This window comes from Halichoerus grypus, chromosome 4 (genome assembly GCF_964656455.1).
Source record: "Halichoerus grypus chromosome 4, mHalGry1.hap1.1, whole genome shotgun sequence".
In the NCBI taxonomy this organism is placed as follows: domain Eukaryota; kingdom Metazoa; phylum Chordata; class Mammalia; order Carnivora; family Phocidae; genus Halichoerus; species Halichoerus grypus.
Genome location: NC_135715.1, coordinates 128,595,004 through 128,618,368, shown reverse-complemented (window position 1 = coordinate 128,618,368; position 23,365 = coordinate 128,595,004). Strand labels below are relative to the sequence as shown.

General features: G+C 32.9%; 1 protein-coding gene across 7 annotated transcripts in view; it reads left to right on the top strand.

Moving 5' to 3' along the window:
* LOC118534503 (sodium channel protein type 3 subunit alpha) overlaps positions 1-23,365 on the top strand; it is a 116,557-nt gene that overhangs the window by 73,023 nt on the left and 20,169 nt on the right. For all 7 annotated transcript variants that reach the window (XM_036090435.2, XM_036090434.2, XM_036090439.2 and 4 more), the window contains 6 exons: positions 51-183; positions 1,727-1,965; positions 9,038-9,211; positions 10,166-10,522; positions 12,008-12,478; positions 22,951-23,071. In XM_036090435.2, coding sequence (XP_035946328.1) covers positions 51-183; positions 1,727-1,965; positions 9,038-9,211; positions 10,166-10,522; positions 12,008-12,478; positions 22,951-23,071 — 1,495 coding nt within the window. The remainder of the gene's footprint in view (positions 1-50; positions 184-1,726; positions 1,966-9,037; positions 9,212-10,165; positions 10,523-12,007; positions 12,479-22,950; positions 23,072-23,365) is intronic.

Below are 23,365 nucleotides of genomic sequence, written 5' to 3'. Positions count from 1 at the left end.
TGTATTATTCATTGAAAGGGTGGTTTGAACCATCAGTATTTGGTTTGCAGGGCACCACCACTGAAACGGAAGTCAGAAAGAGAAGGCTAAGTTCTTACCAGATTTCAATGGAGATGCTGGAGGATTCCTCTGGAAGGCAAAGAGCCGTGAGCATAGCTAGCATCCTGACCAACACAATGGAGGGTAAGAAGCAGGACATGAGATAGTCAGCTTTACAAGATGATATGCTTTGTGGGACTATTTCTTCTCATAAAATTACCAAAGTCAATTACCCAAGATCAGAACTGTCTAAGTAGATGATATATAAAATACAGTACTATCACACTGGTTACAAAAACTAATACTGTTCCTTTTCTTTTTAACTCCTTATCTTGTCTGCAGAGTGATATTTCCCCCCTCCATGTTATGTCAGTGAATTTTTATCATTATCTTACATTATCCCTAAACAATTAGAATATACACTTCCCTTCTTAAGTCTTGGTATGTAAAAGCACAAGGAAACATCTCTTTCAAGCTTTAGTCTGTTCTCCAGGCAGGGAGGCAGTGATGTGGCTGGGGGAGGCATGTGAATGAACTGAACAAATGAAAACCTGTGTTCAACACTGACCCTAAGAAAAGATCTCTTCTCCATCTTCCACACACACAGAAACCCTTACATTACTCCAAAGGAGAGCTTACACAAATGCTTGCTGATTTTGACCCATGGGAACGGACAGCAACTAATACTCCCCTATTCATTCATTAAATAATTCTCCACTTCATGAAGTTTGGAGGGATATTACATTAGTTCTGTAATTTTGTAAGTCTTACATAAGTAGATTTAACATGCGTAACATGTGTTCTTTAGAAAATATCAGATATATTTTGTATCTTGTCCTGTTGGCGTGTATGATATCTGAACAGTCACATAATAACTACAACAGGTTTCACCCATTAAAATTACTAGCAACTTTGGAAAATATTTTATGTTAAAATTCTGAAAGATATGAGTAAACATGAATAACATAAGTAGATATGGGTTTGAATCTATACCAAAAAGGACATACTACATTCTCATTGTGTGCAAGATTAATGCTAATGTGGAGACATCAGAAGACAGAATTGGTCGCACACATTAATAAGGATCATAGCTTTAGACAGTGTTCTTAAATAGATACTTTCAAAAGAAATAATAAGTGTCTGATACATTTAATATTTCTGTAAAGCTTATTTAAAAATTGTTTTGGCTCATTCGGTTAAGCATCTGCTTTCAGCTCAGGTCATGATCTCAGGATCCTGGGATCTAGCCCAGCATCCAGCTCCCTGCTCAGCAGGGAGTCTGCTTCTCCCTCTCTCCGCTCATGCTCTGTCTCTCTCAAACAAATAAATAAAATCTAAAAAAATAAATAAGATAAAATAAAAATTGTTTTGATAAAAAGAATATTGCAATATAATCAATAATTACCTAGTTATTAGGTAATAAAGTTAGTTAATTCGAAGCAAAATATTAAATGAAGGTGTTTATTTTCTACATTTAATTAAAGGAGAAAGATGTTTATATGAAATTTTTAATGAATATTTTGTGAAAATATTTAATGGGATTGTCTTCTCAAGTTTGTTAAGCTAAGTAATATGAACTTCCATCCCCAGGTAGAAGCATTGATTGTATAAAATAATGTATAATCTATAGCAACAATAATTCATTTTTATTGTTATTTACTACTCTCCCTTTTTATTATTCCCCTAGAACTTGAAGAATCTAGACAGAAATGTCCACCATGCTGGTACAGATTTGCCAATGTGTTTTTGATCTGGGACTGCTGTGATGCATGGTTAAAAGTAAAGCATCTTGTGAATTTAATTGTTATGGATCCATTTGTTGATCTTGCCATCACTATTTGCATTGTCTTAAATACCCTCTTTATGGCCATGGAGCACTACCCAATGACTGGTCAATTCAGTAGTGTACTGACTGTAGGAAACTTGGTAAGTTCATTTCAAGTTTACTTATTTCCTTTGGTAGGGGCGGGAGATATAGACCAAAGAAAAAATCCATTTGTGCTGTGTAGGCAATAAGATCTAAAATTCAACTGGTATGAATGCTGATTGCTCAGACCAATGTCCTTACTAATTGACCATGGTGTCTTACCAGTTGTAGGCTCATTAAAATTTTTACTGTCGTTCTTGCTGAAATATAGGTCCAGAAAAACCATAATATCTAATTCTGGTTCCACAAAAATACAGTTTTAATATACACAGCCTCTGAAGAAATCATGTCGATTAAAGGAAATATATAAAGATTTATTTCTGTATAAAAGAGAACATAGTTGTTTCAAATTGAATTACCTAATAAAATGCTTCAGTAGTATTCACACAAGAGAAGAAATAGTTGGTGAAATGGCATTTGTAAAATTTAGCCATACTTTTGGTTCAAATTATTTGAGCAGACATCTGTGTATGTGTATGCTGACATGTACATTTCCTCCTTTATATGAGAAAATTGAAATGTATAAACAAGTAAAAAAAGGATTAATCAAGAGAGCTTCCTTTTTGGCACAAGACGGAAACAAACTCAAACTAGCTTAAGGGGAAAATAAAAAAAAATTGACTCCTAGAATGGAAAGAAAAAGATGAACTACCAAACCATATAAAGGGTAATTTTGCAGTTGGGCTTCAGGAAATGCTTTAACCAAGAGCTTGGATGTAGGCCAAATCACTTCATCCTTTGTCTCTGGGTCAGGAAACATGCTCAACCATAGCTCACTGGTTTTACATCTTGTAACCTCTACACTGGAAAAAAACTGTATCTCTTTTTCAGTTCTAGTTCAAAGACTCACGATAGGACTCTTGTTTGGCATAGCTTAAGTCAGATGCTCACCTCTGGTTTAATCAGAGGCAGAAGGTGGAGCCATGTGAAAACATGACAGACCTGAGGAATCAAACAGGTGGAGGAGCAATTCCTAACAGAAGTTGAAAAGGGAATACTTGGCAGACAATTACATAAATGTCTACCCCATAAGTAACCTCAACTTTACTCCATTATTTGACTTAGTAGAACACCTACCAGATTCTTGAGACTTTCTTCATCTTTGGCACCTATAAATGGATTTTTTTTTTTTAATGATTGTTCCTTGATCTTTCCAATCACTCCTTCTTTTCTGGACTTCTTATGTCTACAAAGGCTATGTTTTCCACTCAATGTTTCTATGTACTCAACAACTATAGGAATTATCTACTCTTGTGGTATAAGCTGTGCCCTGGTCCTATATTTCCAACTGTTACAGAACGTTAAGGATAACTTTAAACATAATATGTGACAGCTGAAAGATCATCTTTCTCACAGCTTATTGAAATTCCTAACTATCTCAGTTCAGTCTTATGTTACTTCTAGTAGTAGCCTCCCAGCTTCAAAGAGCCTTCCAACTTCAAAAATAGAAATCTAATAGCCATTTTTACTTACTTTTCCTTTATTTTTTATATATAAGCTGATAAGAAGATCCATTATTTCATCTTTCAAGGTACCTCTTTTTTAATCTTATAACTATGATTAAAATAATATTTTTAACACTCTGCACTCAGTATGTTTGCACTTTGGTAAAGTATCTATCATCTGTATTTATGGTTCAACAGTCTTACCTGATTTTCAAGACTCCCCATCTGATCCTATCCTTCCTATATGATCTTATTGTCCATAATCAGCCACTATTGGCCCATCAGAACAGCCATGTCACCGTACCACACAAACACCACGTTTATACAATTACATATGGGAAAATATTTCACTGTTTTCTACATTCACATCTAGAGTGTTCTGACTCAAATCACTTCATCTCAATTCTTCATATTCTTCAAGGTTATGTCCCATTTTTCCTTTGTATTTCCTATAGTGATTACATGGTTGTAGTTCATTAAATAACCAACTGGTTGTTTCCTACCCAAATGGGCTGTTTAAAGTAGCATGTTTTCATGAAAGAATATGGGCTTTGGAGTTGGGTGGAACTGGGTTTGGCCTCGTTGCCAATGCTTACTAATAATGTAGCATCTGGACAAGTCTGATAAAAAATCTGAGTCCTTGTTTTCTATTTAGACACGAATATAATGATAACCATCTCCCGGAGTTGTTGTGAAGGCCGAATGAGGAAATATGAAAACAATACTGAGCCTGGCATCTAGCATGTGCTCAATAAACAATTTCCTTCCTCTAATCTATGTTATTAACCTTTCTCTGAAATACTGATGGAAAATAGTTCTGCTCTAGCTCCTGTATTTTTCCCAAGATACTGAACAGTCGGGGAAGTTGAAGAGTTGGGAAGAAATTTTGGAAATTTGCCAGAGTGAAGCAGGAAATTCAGGTTTTATAGAATTCCAATGTTGAAGCACTAGAGTTTGGAAGCACAGGATAAGAGAGGTTGAATTATAGGATGATCAAATGGAAAAGCACTAGACTAAAGCACCAAATCTGGGTTCAAGTCCAAAAGTCCATGCTAAATAACTGGGTGCTCTCGAAAAAGCCATTTAAATATTTAGGTCTGTTTTCTAATGAGTAGAATGTATTAAACTAGATGATTTTTCATGTCCCTTCCAGTTCCAAAATTCTGTAACTTAATGTGTAGCAATGGAGATAATGAGGTACAGAAGTAGGGTGGAAGACTGATGACTGACAGATTGTGGTAAAACCATTGGTAAGCTGAGGTTAGCAATGGGAATACAAGGCTCATCAAGATAGAGAGTGCACATGATAGGAAACAGACCTGAGTTAACTATTTCTAACCATAAGAGTAGGAAAATGTGTAAACTATTTCTATTAGCTGAGAGCTCCTGTTAATAATAATATCATACGTATAAGGTATTTCATAGTTTCCCATATATCTTATTTTATACCCATAATAAGCTTTATAATATTTATGTATAGAAAATTATATATGTTTATATGTAAATAATATGTAAAAAAATCAATATATAGACAGACAGATAGACATAGAGAGAGAAAAAGAGAAAAAGAAAAAGAGAGGAAGAGGAAGAGGGAGAGAATATATTTCTTATATCATGGGTACTTAGCTGACTTTGGACTATACTATACACCATGGATGGTTGCATTGCATATTTTGTGGAGTTTATAGTTTGCTCATTTAAATAAATTTCGTTTCTATGGAGTAGTTATTACTATTCAAATGATTACATAATACCTTATAAATAGGACATCTAGGTTTGGGTTGAATTGTTAACAAAGGAACATCCTGTAAAAGACTTCTGGAAATTTCAGGTTTACTTAGATCAATGTGCCCCATTTGTATCCTGTTTCTGGAGCACATAAAAATTACATCATTTCTCTACTAATTGGATTGACTGATCAAATTTGAGTATCAGAAGACCTCAAGTATCTGTTGAGTTTCTCTGAGATGCTCTTTTTTGTTTTTGTTTTAACCATTATAAAACCCATGCACCCACCTTAGAGATTTTATAAGCAAGAAATCTTCCATCAATCATAGTAGGTTAGACAACCTCTCTATCACACAAACATTCCCAACTAACTGGTAACTCTTTCTTCAGGGAATACAGATAGAGGTTTGTAGCTCCTACACTGATTACTTTTCTTACTATAACTCTCATTGTAACCAGTGATTAAGAGTCCATGATATCCCCTTATTCTGCTGGACCCTGAAGGGAATTCAGAATATGGTACCTGTACTAAGGATCTTATAGGTCATTTGCAAATAAAAGCCTAAAGAAACACAATTAGGGAAATTATTTCAATTAAATGGTGTGGTATAGGGTATGAATTTAAAATCTCAGGAAAGGGACATGATAACTCTTTGAAGGAAAAAAAATAACTCTTGTTTATTGACAGATAAAACACTTAGGAGCCGAATCCTAAAATTCACCTGGAGGCATCTTGCATCAATGAAAGAGTGCTATCCATCCATCTAACTCCTTTCCTACTATCATATAAAGCTATCTTGTCTCCAAACTAACAATTTATAATGAGGATCTTGTGTAATAATTGTGTGTACACCAACTGCTAAAAAAATTTGGTAGGCAATACAATGTCGACAGAAATCCAAGAATTTTAGATGCAGACCTTAGGAGTCATCTCAATGAATATCCTCATTTGACAGATGAGAGAAAAGAACACCATAAGTGTTAAATTATTTCCCATGATTTTTCTTTAAGTATATTTCAATTTCACCTTCCCCACCCAATCAACAACAACAACAACAAAAAATATTTAAAGATGTGTATCCAAAAGGCATGGGAATAATAAAACTAAAACCATTAAAACAAGAAGCTAATAATAATACAGCAAAAGTAGACTACAGTTACATCAAATTCACTACAAAAAAAAAAAAAATAGAACATCATCCATCTGGGCAAGTAGAGGTTCTGTAGAGCAAACTGACCAATATTCAGCCTTTAGAATGAACATTTCTCCTTTTAATGTCCATCAACAGAACTTTCCTAAGTAAATACTCATTAGGAAAACCTTCCCATTCCTGAAATAAGACCTTATTCCTCAACAATTGATCATCCTAAGTGTTGTGCCCCCCAAAACAACTCAAAATGCTCCAAATTTCTTTATTCTTGGTCCAGACTCCCAGGCTGATTCTCATCTCCATCCTTAGCACTTACACTTTTGCTATTTATCACGTGTCATCATGTACAATCGGTTAGGAACTTTTCACTGAACTTATCTCCTCACTAAAGAAGCTGGCTTAGGAAGCCTATAAATTCATTGTCCATAAGAAATTTATCAGCCTAAATGAACTAGGTTTATGCAGTCTCAGGTTTGTGTATCTTAATTACTACTATATTTTCAAAGACCAGCAAAATGTCTTCCATTTAGGTGTTCAGCAGTTTTTTCCTAAATGAATGAGTGGCTACAGAAGCATATAACCCAAAGTTTCAAAAGACAAAAAGCTTCTTCAAGAAAACAAGATAGAATTAGGCTAAGTCCAAACAATAAACATTTGATATGTTTTTTATTGTCTTGAATCTTAAAAATTCTTTGTGTTATAGAAAACTCAAAGGCAGCTGAATGTATGTTTATAAACCACACATTAGCACTTTTTATAAACCACACATGGGATTTACATAATCTGATACAAATCCAGAAGTTGCCAATTCTTTTTGTTCTTAGAATTTTTGATGGAATTTAAAAATCATGTAAACAAAGGCATTAAATCAGTATGCTGGACTGACTTTTGCTAGAATGAGAAGGAATTTTTAAAAACTCGTAATCACTGACATTGCAGTTTAAACTAGACTAAAATGTACCAAAAAACAATACCAATGATTTTTAGGATCTAAATTGAAAATATTTAAAGATATAAATAAATATAATTTTAAATGCAAATTATAATTAAAATATTATTTTTAAAAAGGAGTTTCATGTTGGGATTACATTTTAGATGAAAGAATGTACATTTAAGGCATAGGTTTTTATAATGCAGGAGATCTGGTCATTTCAGAAGAGCTGAAAAGATCACCCTATGATATTTCTGTAGAAAGGAATATTTAGAGATTTACCTGGATAGTTTCTACCTTGGTTTAATTCAGGTTGCTAATTCAAACAGCTGCTTCTGAGACTTAGAATAAGAAATAAAATTTCTTTAAATCAGAATTTATTTTAAATTCACCAGGGAAAAAAATCCTATGGTGAGTCATTCTATAAAATAAAAAAGAAATAATTTTCAGTGTGTATTCCACCATATATCCAGATTTTCATGCACTAGGATTACTTGAAAAACATTTTATTTCTACTTGAGTGAATGAATGATGAACTGAAGTTAAACTATTTTTTTTCTGGGATGGGTATTTCCCTAAGGTCTTTCTGTATTTATGAAAATAATATGTTACTGCATTTATTTCTTTTTTAAGTTTATGTATTTGAGAGAGAGAGAGAGAGCGCGCGTGGGGGAAGGGGTAGAGGGAGAGAAATCCTCAAGCCGACTCCCTGCTGAGCTAGGAGCCGGAAGGGGAGGGTTCTGCCTCTCCCAGGACCCTGAGATCATGACGTGAGCTGTCGGGTGCTTAACTGACTGAACCACCCAGACGCCCCTATGTTAGCTGCATTTATACATTTTTAAGAGTAGATAATGATTTCTTTTAATTAACATGATATTTTAGGAAATTTAAATAACTTTGATACCGTTATTTTGACAGAGTTCCTTCAAGGTAAAGGCTGATTTACCTTGTAAATGGTAAGCTTGACTTTATAGTTATAAAATGCAGCTTTTACTTATTGTTAATTAGGATATTTGCTTTAAAAGATTTTTTGCAAGAGTAATTTCATAACTCTTCATGCCCCTGGGTCTCTTAGCCTGTGGTTCTGAGTTAAAAAACAAATTTTGAATTTGTTTCATTTTATTTCTATTGTCAAACACATTCATCCAACCATTCAAATAATTTATTAATTTTAATTATGGGTGTATGCATACTGAGAATGTTCTCCTGCTGCTTTCAATTAAATCTGCAGCTCCTTGCTCTATCAATCCATTAACCTTAATTCTGAGGCATGCATCCAGAGAATATTATCATAAAACATTTGTGGCAAACTCACTCTTATTTCAGGAATATTTATAAAATTACAGAAATAAGATGGTGTCCCTTTAAAAACCCACAAAGATCAAGAATAAAATATGGTTTTTAACAAATTTAAAATAAATTTAGAGTAACTTCAATTAACATGTAGATTCATTCCTAATGCAATAATACTTAAAACCAAAATTCACTGTGATTATGGGAGAAGGCTGGTGTACCAAAAAGGGCAGTAATTCAGTGGTTACTACTCACTATGAGATTTATTTTTTTTTATTTTATTTATTTATGTGAATGAGGAAATGTTTTAAAATCAGATTTTCTTGGAATATCAAACAGATTTGTTAAATAAAACAAATCCACTTAAAATACTCTCCTGGAAAAAAATGTTAAACTTGTATCAGTTTGTCACATTTCTCCATTTTACATGTTAAATGTTTTTACTCAGGACTATTTAATATTCTTTACAGATTCTTGCAGTGTCAAAAGTTTTTCAGTGTTTGTGATCTCTATTTTACTTTAGGTCTTCACTGGGATCTTCACAGCAGAAATGGTTCTCAAGATCATTGCCATGGATCCATATTATTATTTCCAAGAAGGCTGGAATATATTTGATGGAATTATTGTCAGCCTTAGTTTGATGGAGCTTGGCCTGGCAAATGTGGAGGGATTGTCTGTACTGAGATCATTCAGACTGGTATCTACTTAGATTATGTTTATATTCTATCAGTGGCATAAAATTTATTTCGAAAATGAATCAATGTGTATCTTACATTTACTATTAATATTTTAAATCTACACCAATACACATGATACTCTTAAGAAGATATATAAACATTCTTTTTAAAGCTAAGTGTGACTATTTTCTAAGAATGATAAAGATGGTTGAAACACTTCATAATGATTAGCTATCTAGGGCATATTTAAAAACACACATGTGCCTCAGATTAGGTTTTAAATTCACTCAAAAATTTTTTTTGCTTCAACTCTATAAAGAAATGCAAATAACAATTTTAGGCCTCAATTAACCTTAGCTTTTTTCAACCTTACTTACATTAGTGGGAACTACTTTAAAGGAACATGTAGGGAAATATTTGATACCATTAGTATTTTAAACAACGGTCTAACAAACTTTTTTAAATTTGGCAAAAAAATTTATTTAAAAATATATAAAATTTTATTGGAAATTAAGTAAAATGTATATTTTTTCAAATTGAAATGGAGCCTTTATGTACATTATTTTTATCAAATTGTTATTTTAGTTTTATTTTATATATATTAAAATATGTAAGTCATACTTTTAATATTTTTTACTCTAAAATATAGTCTGAGGGTGACATTAGTTTGCTAAAATCAATTCAATTTAAATGTCTCTAATCAAAATATTAATTTGTTTTCAGGGATATATCTATTGATGAATCAGGAATGTTTTATTTATCCTGACCTATTTTATTTTTATTTTTGCATTTAATGATTTGATTTATAATTTGTGTATTATTAACTATTTTTTTATTTGAATTTTAGTATGGTTTGAGATTTTATATCCCTCAGAGGTAGGTCTACATTATGGTATAATAATAAAACAATGTCTAACTAACTTCCAAAATTATACTGTGATTACTACTGAAAGTATCTTTTCACTTAATTACAGCTTCGAGTTTTCAAGTTGGCAAAATCCTGGCCCACACTGAATATGCTGATAAAGATCATTGGCAATTCTGTGGGGGCTTTAGGTAACCTCACCTTGGTGTTGGCCATCATTGTCTTCATTTTTGCTGTGGTCGGCATGCAGCTCTTTGGTAAGAGCTACAAAGAATGTGTCTGCAAGATCTCCAGTGACTGCCAACTCCCACGCTGGCACATGAATGACTTCTTCCACTCCTTCCTGATTGTGTTCCGCGTGCTGTGTGGAGAGTGGATAGAGACCATGTGGGACTGTATGGAGGTCGCTGGCCAAACCATGTGCCTTATTGTTTTCATGTTGGTCATGGTCATTGGAAACCTTGTGGTACGTATATATTACAAATGCTCATAATTAAGAACAAGATCAGACAGTAGGTAGGAAGGTTGCCTGATGCAATAAATAGCTCTGGTTTTATCATCAATAATGCAGACTTAAATCCCAGCACTAGCACTCTGAGCTTGGGCAAGTTACTTAACTTCTCTGAGTCTGAAGTTTCCCAACTATGAACGTTGAATAACAAAGCTGAAATCTTATGGTTGGTGTGAGGATTAACTGAAGTGTATTTGTGAAAGTTTGGGAGCAAAAATATTAGTTTTTCTTTGTTTTTTGAGGAAATGTTTTTATGAAGAGTAATTTTATCCCCGTATTACCGTTATGGCCTGAATTATTTTTTATCCTATTATTACTTGGAGAAGAAAATGATCTCCAGTAAATCTAAAAATATATAACTGTCTATTCTATATTGAAATTGCTCTTTACACATTCGTAGTTCATGTTGGCTTACTCAGAAGCATAAGCTTCATTTTACCAAATTTTGAAGATCAATTTCAATAAATTTTAGGGTACTATATTGTAGCTATGTATTGTAATTATTCAAATGACTTGGAAGGGGACAAAATATATCCTTCTCTGAATTTGCTTTTTAAAAGAAAATAAATTATTGCAGTTTAAGTTATTCACATGTATGGACACTGACCAGATTTAAGAAGCTTACTTTTAGTTCTGACTTAAAAGCACTAATGTATAAGCACAATTTGTATATTTATGTGTTTTAATGCTTACGTTTCTCAATTATGTGTGTACGTAGTGGTCTTCGTGCCATCAAACTTAACCTTTCCTTTGAGGTACATTTCAAGTAAGACTGATTTAAAGAATGTTTGTGGGATAATGTTTGTGTAGACAGGTATTTTTTCAGAATAGTGAATTAGGAAGCTCTAGATTCTGACCAAAATTTGATACAGAAATAAGGAAACAAACTAGGGCTCTTGCTTTGATGGGAAATGTGTTAACCTTACATAATTTGCATTTAGAAATTTCGGCTGTTATAAATTTGTGGCCACTGGACAAAGGAATTTATGTTAAAAGTATACTGTTTTAACACATTATCGCCAGGCTATCAAATAAATAAATTCATTATTTATACACATGAAGCTAGACAATTCTCTAGACAAACTGATAACATGAAGTAAAATGACTAGAATTTTTTTTCTCATTGGCCAAAACCATCAAAATGGGATTTTTGTCTCTTCACTGGCAACCCTGAGTAGACAATTTAAGTCTTAGAAGTTCTGGTTTCCTGTTGTCCTTCTTGGTATGAAAGAACAGGCATTTGTTTTATCATATTGCCCTTATAGCAGGTAGAAGGTGTCAGGTCCTTTAAATAGTGTGTGATTAAGACACATGTCTGAAATACAGTAAGCATTCAAGAAGCATTTGTTGAATTAATTTTAGCAAAGATCTATGAGTACCCTGTTTATTATTTTATGTATACTTCATATTAATATAGCAAATTTTCTTTTTTTCGTTTAGGTTCTGAACCTCTTTCTGGCCTTATTGTTGAGCTCATTTAGCTCAGACAATCTTGCTGCTACAGATGATGATAATGAAATGAACAATCTCCAGATTGCAGTAGGAAGGATGCAAAAGGGAATTGATTATGTGAAAAATAAGATACGGGAGTGTTTCAGAAAAACCTTTTTTAGAAAGCCAAAAGTTATAGAGATCCATGAAGGCAACAAAATAGACAGCTGCATATCCAATAATACTGGAATAGAAATAAGCAAAGAACTTAATTATCTTAAAGATGGGAACGGAACCACCAGTGGTGTAGGTACTGGAAGCAGTGTTGAAAAATATGTAATCGATGAAAATGATTATATGTCATTCATAAACAACCCCAGCCTCACTGTAACAGTGCCAATTGCTGTTGGAGAATCTGACTTTGAAAACTTAAATACTGAAGAGTTTAGCAGTGAGTCAGAACTAGAAGAAAGCAAAGAGGTAAGAATGCTTTCAAAGTTTTTGTTGCATTTCCTATGATAACCATCCATTATGGTTATTTAGTATTTTTATTGTGTTTATATGCATTATTAAAAAGTATATTGAAAGTCATATATACATGGCAGTGTTGGAAAATTATGAGGTATTTTTTATTGGGAAATCCATTCATAGAAATTCCAATTTTCCAAAGGAAATCATCATTCTGAATAATTTGTATATTCATCTTCTTGATAGTTTGAAAATCTGGCTAAAAATGTGGGCTGCCAAAAAATAAACCATATTTAATACATTCTGTTCTATACACTGCATTATGCTCTTTAGACATATCAGCAAACCATATTTTATTGATCGTTGTGAAAGTGTCTTCTCTTTACTGTCTATGTTAGGTTTTGCTCTGATTTTTTAATGTGAAACTTTTATGTAGTTTTTGTTCACCTCTGAAAGTTTTACTGACTATGATAGAGTGTTATTCATTTATGAAAGTGTTACACATATTTGGAATGTGCAAGTAGCACTGATTACATTTTGCCCAGTCAAGGATGAGCAAATCCACAGTGTTCCAGATTAACTTGAAAATGCTAAAACCTACTTAGAAAAGCTCCACTTGAGGATTACAGTTAAGAGGTAAAAGTTGAAAAGCTGCTCTTACTTATATTACTAGTTGTTCAAAATAAAACGAAGAAGAAATGGAATTGCTCTTACTGTATGATTAGAATTCACAGAATCCCATAATAGCAGCTTAATATATTAATTCTGCAATTCTGCGTTATGAACAGGATTAAAATTTTCTACTATTACTTATTTTTGGACTTCTAATATACCAGTGGGAAGTAAGTCTAGCACAGAGTTATGAAAGTTTAGCTTGAGGGTATGATATTAGCACCACAGGAATCAGACCGATGATGTCTGATTTTGTGAGCATATTTAAAAAATTTCTCTTTTTAAGAATGGTATCCATAGAATTTGTATAAGTAATAAGTAGTTGACAATGTCATAACTCATAGCTCTTGATCCTTTCTTTCTGGCATTTCAGTGCTACTGAGATATAATAGTAAATTTGAAATATTTTTTAAAGGTAAAAACATACACAAAATGAGATATAATATTCTTGGAATTCCACTCAAAGTCCACTTAGTGAGCTCAAATCTAGTTTACATATTGCTCACTCTAATAAAATAAAAATTCAATCTAATTTTATTTTTCATCAACTAACATAGATTTATTTAAGAAAAAACATCAACTAATTAATGAGCAATTATTGAGCAGTTTTTGTGAACTCAGTACTCTGCTGGATACTAAGAGTAAGAAAGAGTTAAAGGAGAGCTCTATAATATAACTCCCTTTGGCAATCTCACCATCTTTGAGGAAGCTGACACTAATTCTCAAAAATCATTAAAGACCTATGAAAAAGTTTTATCCTGCCAGACTGAATATAAAAATTATAGGTATTAAGAACAGCAAGAACACAGAAAGTTGCTAAATGGAAGAGATAAAATTAAAACAGGCCTCCAAGTTTGGGTCAAATGAATGATCAAAAAGTCAAAGCAAAACCCTACCGAAGGAAAGCCACAGTTGAGAATGAGCTTGGTATCAAGGTGCAGCAGTGGAACAATCAGCATGAACAAAGTACTGGTTGAGAAGATAGTGGAAAATTTGTTTGGGTGAGTCAGGTATTTTCAGATTGTAAAGTCTCTGAAGTAAGTAGAAAAATTTAGAATGGCCTGCATAGTCAATACAGAGCTATCTATTCTGAAGCAGGGGAAAGCCAAAAAGAAAGTGATGTTTTAGGAAAGTTTATTCGATATCAATGAGTAAAACAGTTTAGAGTGAGAGATGAAGGGGTTTATCTTGAGGAATGTGGTAGCAATCATTTGACAGCAATGAGGTGATGAAATTCTGGGCTAAGGTAATATGTATGGGCACTGAGACCTTCTGGCAATTTGACAAACTAGTGAAGACTAGGAAATTGGAAAAACGGTAAGTCCACTCTCTGAAATGGCCTTTTTAGGAAGGTTACTAGGTTTAAGTGGGAAAAGGGAAGAATTCAATTGGAATATACTGAATTAGAAGTGACAGTGTTGGGGGTGCGAGGCTGGGTGAGAAATCAGGGTTTAAAAACAGATTGGATAATTATCTGATTTCTTGAAAATAGAGGAGCTTACCAAAGAAGTAATTATAAAGAGAAAATAAGGGAGGATTAGGAACAAGACTAGCCTGGGATCAAGAAGAGGTAGAAAAACCAAAGAGGTACAGAAATTTTGTTACATTAATATCATAGGTTTTATCACATTGGATTTATGGAAATTAAATATCTTAGTTACTTTCTACCAAAAAGTTGGTTTCCAGAATATTTCAAAAACTCTATAATGCCTACAGATATTTCAAATGACTGCTTAGAAAAATACCACCTCATTGTCATGCCTTTTTAATGGCTAGAAAATCATAAATTTGGTATACGGAGACACAATGTCTAGAAAACATTTTATCATCTGAACAAAAATTCCTTTTTGGGTGACTCTTTCTATAACCATTCTATCCTCTTCCAAGCTAAATTTTGGATTCGTGGAATCCAAGTATAGAGTGTAATGAAATTGTTTAAAATGTACAGATATATTAGTGTGAAAATTTATCAAACTAAATATAAAATTAAATACTTTTATAAAGCTAGGATAAAATTTCAAATTACTTCACATGGCAGAAATGAATTCAACAATAAATTTTATATGGATGATTTTTAAAATTAGTACCAAAAAAAAAAAAAACCCTGAAAAAGTTAATAGGGCAATTCTCATATATGCTCACACAGAGATAAAAAGTACAATGTTTTTAAAAATAAAAAGCAAAAAATCAGCACGTTCTAACATTATACAGTAGGCTTAGATAAATTCCAGGAAAGGTCAGTTTTAACCTGAAATTTCTGAAAACTGCTGGCACTGAACATAGGTCATGTTTCAGATGCATATTTATGTTGGCTGGGTTATTCTTTTTTAATAACTATTGCACACACACGTATACACACAAATGAAAAATAACATAGCCATAAAGTAACATTTTGGTTCATGCTTCTTAGTTTTTTGACCGTAAGTAGAAAAAGAACATTGAGCTATATTTTGAGGCACAAGAATATCCTTTATTTTTGCTGACAAAGTAAAAATCATACAAACTAAACCAACAGTGATACATTTCTCACTAAAAAATTAATAATAATAAGTAATTTAAAAAACTTGCAATACATTCTGCTTTAAGAAGAGGCAGTAAGTTAATCATTAACTTAGATGGTATTTGAAAACTCTAGTCACTCTACTCCTTACATTCATTTTCATAATACTATATAACTAGCTATAGTGCAATTGGGGAGAAATGACCCCTAAAAGTTGTTAGAGATAAAGTATGAACTGCTGTTATTATTTTTATAATATATGTATTTTATGGATCGCTAACATAAACAGGCTGGTATGAAAACAAATACAAAGCTTTGCATGAAAAAATGTAAGAGAATTAAAGGTATGAATTGCAAAATAGTGATCTTTTCATCTTGGGAAAACTTGGAATTATACAAATCTTGTGACAAGATATAAAGTAGAATTTTGTTTGTTTTTATATTTTTAAAGTTCACGTTATCATGATTTCTTGGAATATTTATAGAACTATGAATTTTTACAGTTTAGTTTTTTAAAAGGTTTCATTGTCTTCCTAGGTGAGGATATGGAATAAATGTTCTTAAGAATCGTATCTGAAGTTGAATTCCAAAGCACAACCTAGCAATATCATACTGTGACCTTCACTGCTTACCGTTCTTACTTCTCACAGGGGTAAAATCAAGCTGGAGCCATCAAGAGTGCAGCTCTGGTGTTTTTTAACCAGCCAGAGGCTCGTGCCACCACTTTTACCCAGGTTACCCAAGCAAGTTGTACATGTACAATCACTTTCGAAGTGAATTTTGACTGGCCTGCATGCTACTCAGCTGTTCCTTCCCCTGCCATGGCAAGGAAGTGCTGGATGTGCCCAGCCGCTCTCTGCTGAATTGTGTGACACATCATAGCATGGTCAGGCGAGATGGGCAGTCCCACATCATATTTGATTCTGCTAATGAGTTTTCCAGTTTAGTCTTTTAAACTCTGAAAAGCAATAATTGCATGCTCTATAGGATTTATATCTATTTTGAAACATGGTAGGAATGTTTAAAGTTCAATATAGTCAAGAATTTAAGAGAGCATGCATTTTTTTTATTTCTCTGCTTTTATTTCATTAAAATGAGACCACAACTTTTTGTTGTTGTTGATTCAGCCCTTATAAGTAAATTGTATTACCAAAATGAGCCTCATGGGATTTTTTTTGATAGTGCCATTTTCAGATCATTATATTCAGATTCATGAATATAATTTTCAACCCTTATAATTCATTTGCTCCAGACGGAAATGTGTGCTTTCATGGTTTTTTTTTTTTTTTTGAAAGGCTCTATAAAAAATAAAAGCAGGGTGATCACAAGTTTTTGGATATGAAGGGCCATAGTCTGTATGTATTTGGGCACCACATATCTTGGATTTTCATGTAGTTTAGGAAAGTTTTTAAGCCGTATGTCTGTAAAACCTTAAGTGTTCACTGCAAAGTAATCAAAAGAAGGAAAGCATCATGATATGGGATAGTTCACTGCATCCCGATCATTAAGTAATTGGTCCAGTGTACCCACTTTCTTAAAAATTTCCCTAATCTACATTAATCTTCCCTAAATTTTCTACCAAAAACTGAGCAGGTAAAAAAGAGACATAGAAAATGTCCTGTTTTTTAGTATTAATTACAGTTTTATGAGGAGTAAAGGGCATCTCCCAAGATTACTATAGGTTTGTGGATTAACTAAGCCTTTAGTTTATTCTCTTGACTCAACCTTCTCTTGTTGATATCAGTGCTTACTGGAATCTCAGCCAGAGTGGGGGTTCTGGGAGGGAAATTACAAAGGTAGAAGAAAGTTCCTGAGTATTGGCAATTTCAATGCTTTTGGTGAAAAAGAATATCTAACTAGAGTATGGGGTTGTCTCTAGGTTTAATTCATACCTATTCTCTTCTTCCTTAGGGATAACTGAGAATTAGCTGGAGAATGCAACAAATTTAGAGATAAAATTATTAATGAAATGTAGAAAAAAATATATAGATCCCTGATTTATGCAATTTTTACTTAGCACTTACTTTTAGTTTGGGGCTGTAAACCAACATCGGCCAGTGAAAAAAATCTAATTTATTCTTTCTTCACAAGCAGAACAGAATTAAATGGTACTGGAAAATTATCTTCTACATCATGTTTATAACAGTATTCTCTCCTTTTCAAAGCCTTCATGGAAACTGAAAATAGATACTTGATTAAAATCCCAAGCACGTGCCCTTCTGGAAAAGGCACTATGTTCTTTTTTCAGAATCTGGAGAGCAATGGAAGTACCTCTGGGCTTTCTCTGTCTTGCTCTCAGTGTCTTCCAAACACACTCTCTGTGAAACTGAACGTGAGGCAACTCTTCCAGAGGCACAGATGAGTATGTGAATACCATTTTAAACCCATCTTGACCTTCAAAGAACTGTTTTGGTGCTTTCATGTACTTCTGTTGAAATAAAACCTAATTAAGGCTAGTTTAGATGGAAATTTTATCTTCTCAAGATAAACCAGCTTTTTCTTTTGGCTTCTTGATGCCCTTTTACCTTACTCTTCAACTACCACACAATTATTTGCACTTTCAAAAATCATGTTGTTATTAAGGCCATTTTAAAATTAAAGAAGCACCAGGGCTGTTGCACATTTAAAATATGTTGAGGCAAAACCACATACAGGTGGTTTATACTTTGAACCATTTAATAAGTGGTCTAGAAAAGAGAGCTATTGGTTTTAATCTTGTTCTTCCTGCCTTGGACAAGCAGCCCAATGGCCTCCTGGTGTGTCTACCTGTTCTTTAAGTGATCATAAGTCAAGATATGGATATGCATATCCAAAAGATCAGACTAAGGCCCTGATAGTATGTGTGACCAAAAGATTTTCCTCTTCTACTTGTAAAACAAAACTCAGAAGTTGTGAGAGAAATGGCTAGATTTTAAAGGCAATCTGTAATGGCTGAATCTTTTATTTTTGCCTCTTGAATCATACAGCAGTTTGTGAGAGTCAAACATTTGATAGCTGATTGAAAATAAATGAAATGTAAGCGCATTTCAGTGGAAGTAGGCCAGTTGCTAACATTCTCTTCTATCTCTGAAAGTTAAATTTCATTATTTAATTGGATAAAAATCAAGAGCAATATTCATCACAAAGGGGAATTTCTATGTAAGTTCATGTTATTAGAGGGGAAAATGGTCTCATGGCCTTTATGGGTGCTGATTCTGTCATTTCTTATGAATGGTATTTGCAGTTAATCTTCTTGAAAACTTCATATTCAGGTACCATGTCTTTGAGAACATGGTTCTTGGATAAGCGTGCGGCTTCCACAGTATTGCGCCAGGCTTCTGCTATAGCCAGGCATGTTTTCTGTGGCTGAATTAGGCCTGGAGAATGTTGCATCTTAAAACCTGCTTTCCAGTGTGCATTTGTAGAGCATAAGCCATCATCCCTCTGTAGACTCAGTACTTTCTACAAGGGATGGAAGAATCAAACCTAAGTGCCATAAAATATTGGAGGGGTAAGGAGAAAATAGTACAAGAACACAAGTTTGAACTTGTACTATACGGTTTTATATGGAAGCTTTCTATAGTTATGCCTATATAACTAATTATATTTTTCTAACTACTTCTGAACAAGTGTTAATTTAGTTATTTAGTATAGTATTGAGTTCCTTAATATGGAAAATTTCATTTCAGGTTTCTTTGCTTTTTTTTTTTTATACCATTGTAGTATCACAGCTATGGCAATATAAAGAAAGTAAGTTATTCTTTGTATTTATTGTCAGTCACTTGCTTTTAAATCAATTACATGCTTTTAATAAATTTGGAAGTCATTTTGGTATGGCTATGATAAGATGTATCACAAATTATACTCTACCAGAGTATGACTGCCAAAGAATTGAAATTAATTAGGAAATGTTTAGATTACATAGATGGTATTATATCAACACATAGGATTTTAAATGCTTAAGTAGTTTTTAGGGCAGAAATTAATTATTTAAAAAGACAGTAGTAAAATTCTTTACATATTCGATGACTTAAGCTTATCAAGCAGTATATCATAATTGGTAAATTGTTGTACATTAATAAGAACACACTCTAAGCTTTACTTTATAAAAATGTAAATAAATTCACAACTTTTGAAATTTTATGTGGTTGACACAAGATTTTTGTAACTTCACAGAATAAAATGTATGTACTTTCTTATGACAAAAAAAAAAAATGTGCCCTATGAAGGTTACAACATGAATGAGCCTGATTCTCCAAGTTAAGAAGAATTAACTTTATGTCAACCTCCATAGGGAAAGGAGCCCCCCACAAAACACTTCTTAGTGAAATGAACCCTAGCCTACCAACTATCTTTTAAGCTTTGGTGCATGAGGGTCTAAAAGACTCTGAACATTCCTTAAGAAGCTTTCCAGAGTATAAGTTTAAAAAGCTTATCCCTATTATCAGAAAAACTCCTGAATAACAGCGAAGCAATTCTCCATGTAAAATGGGTTCTGATCATTTGAAAGAGCAGAATACATGTGGAGTTTTGGCAGGGGGCTGGGGGTGTCTGTTTTAACAACACATGTTATGCCTCATAATAACATATAGATAGAGGCAAACAAACTCACTACTGACCCTCTACTTTACAATCTTTACAATATATAAATGCATAACCTCCATAGCTATTTAGAAAATTGAAAGTATTTATATCCAAACATGTTAACCACATTCACAAAAATATTTATATCTAAAGACAATACTAATAACAAAACTACATCCAGAGGTCAGTACTTGGTAAAGACTAGATTCAGTTGTCATTCAGATTAGTGGCTACTATTACTTGTGCCATTTGGGTTTGTTTTAAGTATTTATATTTAAATATAAGACACCTGTAGACTATATGGCAGACAACTATAATGCAAAAAATTGAACATTTCACATTATATTAACAGTAGTAAAATGAGAACAGTATGTTTTCTAGAGTTTTCAAATGGAAAAGTATACATTTATTTGTGTGTATATACACATATACTGATTACTTTCTTCCCCCGTATTTCTTTATTGAATGTCTGCCAATATTTTAGAAAAACATTTTGGAAATACCATGTGTTTTTATCGCTAAAATATTATTAACTAAATAATCCCTATTCACTAAAAATGTATTTTCTAATACAACTAAATAAATTTCTGTCAAGGCCATTATTGAGTTATACAACAAAGTAGAGAGATGAAATTATCTAAACATTATAATTCTCTCTATAAAAGTAATTCAAAAATGCAATCAATCATTTATTGGCTCTCTATAAATTTGATATAACTAGTGTCTATTCTGTGCTTGGGTCTTTTGGTATTTGTATGTGTGTGTGTATTTTTGGTATATATGTTTATGTACATAAATATGTAATTTATACCTATGTATAATTTTATGTACATATATAATTTATAAATATTCATGAGAATACCTGATCAAACAAAACAAGTATAATGGGCTAACATTCTATAAAATTTAGCATGGAGAAATCATGCAAGAAAGAAAGGCTTCATGGAGGAGGTGGACCGTGACTAGGCTCAGAAGAAATTATCCAACTTGGTTTGACCAACAGGAAGAAGAAAACATGAAATTTTTTATAACTAATCTCAAAATAATTTGGTTTCTTACTGGATTTACTTACGCAGTGGATTTTATTGCTGCCACTCATCAAATGCCATAGTGTTCAACCCATCAACCACCAGTGAAATTGGAAAGGAAGAGTTAATTGCTGAGTTCAAACAGCTATTCAGTTTTTTCTTCATTATATCAAAAGCTGTCACAGTTCTATCCAGTGGTAGCTTTCCTTAAAAGAATAAAGATATTCTGATTATAAGAAGCAGAAAAATCCTGGGGGAAGAAAATATGTCTTGGCCTTTCTCACCTCTCCAAAAAGTAGGGGAATTTAATGGTAAAAAGTCTTGCACTATAATGATCCTAAGAACCATCAGCCAAAAATGATGGCTTAGCTTCTCTCGTTAGCATACTCCAGACTAGGAGGTATTTTATTATAGAATTATATTTTGACTTAGAGTATTTTTTCATAATATATTTAATTTTCATAATATATTTAGTTGGACATGATTAACCTCACCTTCAAAGTAACATCACAGAAAATATCATCTGGATAGTACTTTCAACTAGTTCACATTATAAAATATTAAACTACATTTGCATATGATTTCAGTAAATCAGGAATCTTGAGCCAAATTTCCTCCAATATGACCAATGTTTAGGGAGTCATTTGGGGATTTTTCAGTAACACATTAACTCTTTCAGAAGGCTAGGGCAGAGTGACCCCTACCACTTAGCTACTAAAGTTAAGGGGACTTAGAAACCATTACCATGTCCATGTGCTGTTTTTTCATCCTAAAAGCTTTACATTGGTCAGGCTGTGTTGTACGTCATGTCTTTGCAACCATTTTCATAAAATACTGCAAATCCATAATGTCTTCCCAAGTGATCTCAAAGTACTTATATATTTATTCTTGTAACATTAAAGTGGCTCTTCCTAACCATGTGACATGTCACAACGATTTATTTAAAGGAAAAATCCACAGCCTGATAACGATGTTGAATTCACAATGTGCTCCTAATAAAAGTCTACACAGATTCTGCCCAATGCCATATACGAAGAAATTTCCATTTCATTTAGAATTCTTTGGCAAGTATTGAATTCGTTTAAGCAGTTCAAAAAGAGAGACAGAGAGAGAGATCCATCATTTTTCTGCTAGTAAAGTAAGAAGATTATGTAAGCCAGAGGAAAAATATAGCTCAAAGTTGAAATATAATGACTGTGACTAATGTTAATGTGCTCTTCTTCCTTTCTAAAATTACAGAAACATGGACAGTAGTTAGAAACAACTGGTAATGGTCTTTGCTCTGAAAAATTCCATCGTAAGAAGTGGAAATTACAATTTAATTTGATGCATTTTAATATAATCAGTAGTGAATGTCAGCATACCAAACTTTTATCAAACTATTTTTGATATGGCCTGAGAATTTTTAAACTATTTCATATGGCATCCATATATAAATAGAGATCATAAAACAAATTAACCAGTACAATTCATCCTTTCCAAATCACCCACATTGAATGCTGTCTAACCTTTTTCTGTCTGAGTCAGGTCAGTAGTTATTACATTGTTTTAAATATTAGGACTTTAATTATGTTAAATTATTAGTACATAATTTATCAGCAATGTTAATAGAGTCAAGTGTGATCACTATCATTTTTTCACACAATGACAAAGAGTTTCCAAATTTGCTGAATAAAAGGGGAGAAAAAAAATCACAATTTGCAATGGGGTTTTGTTTCTAGAAATTAAATGCAACCAGCTCATCTGAAGGAAGCACAGTTGATGTTGCTCCACCCCGAGAAGGTGAACAAGCTGAAATTGAACCTGAGGAAGACCTTAAACCGGAAGCTTGCTTTACTGAAGGTAAACAAGCTCTAATATGATTAAAATGCAATCTCCCCTCTTTTCTTACAGCGACTGAAAATACCTCACTTGAGGGAACTATTTCAAAGAAATGGTAAAGGCATGTTTATCTTTGTTTTTCTCTTTTCTTCTGAAAAGTTAATTTATCTATATTTCCAGATTATATTATAGCAGTGACTGTGCCTGGACAATTAAGATGATCTGACATGTCTTTTTTGTTGTTGTTTTCTTTATCCTCCAGAGTGTGGAGAAGCTAACCCTATGAGATAAATGGCATTCTGGAATGTCATCTCA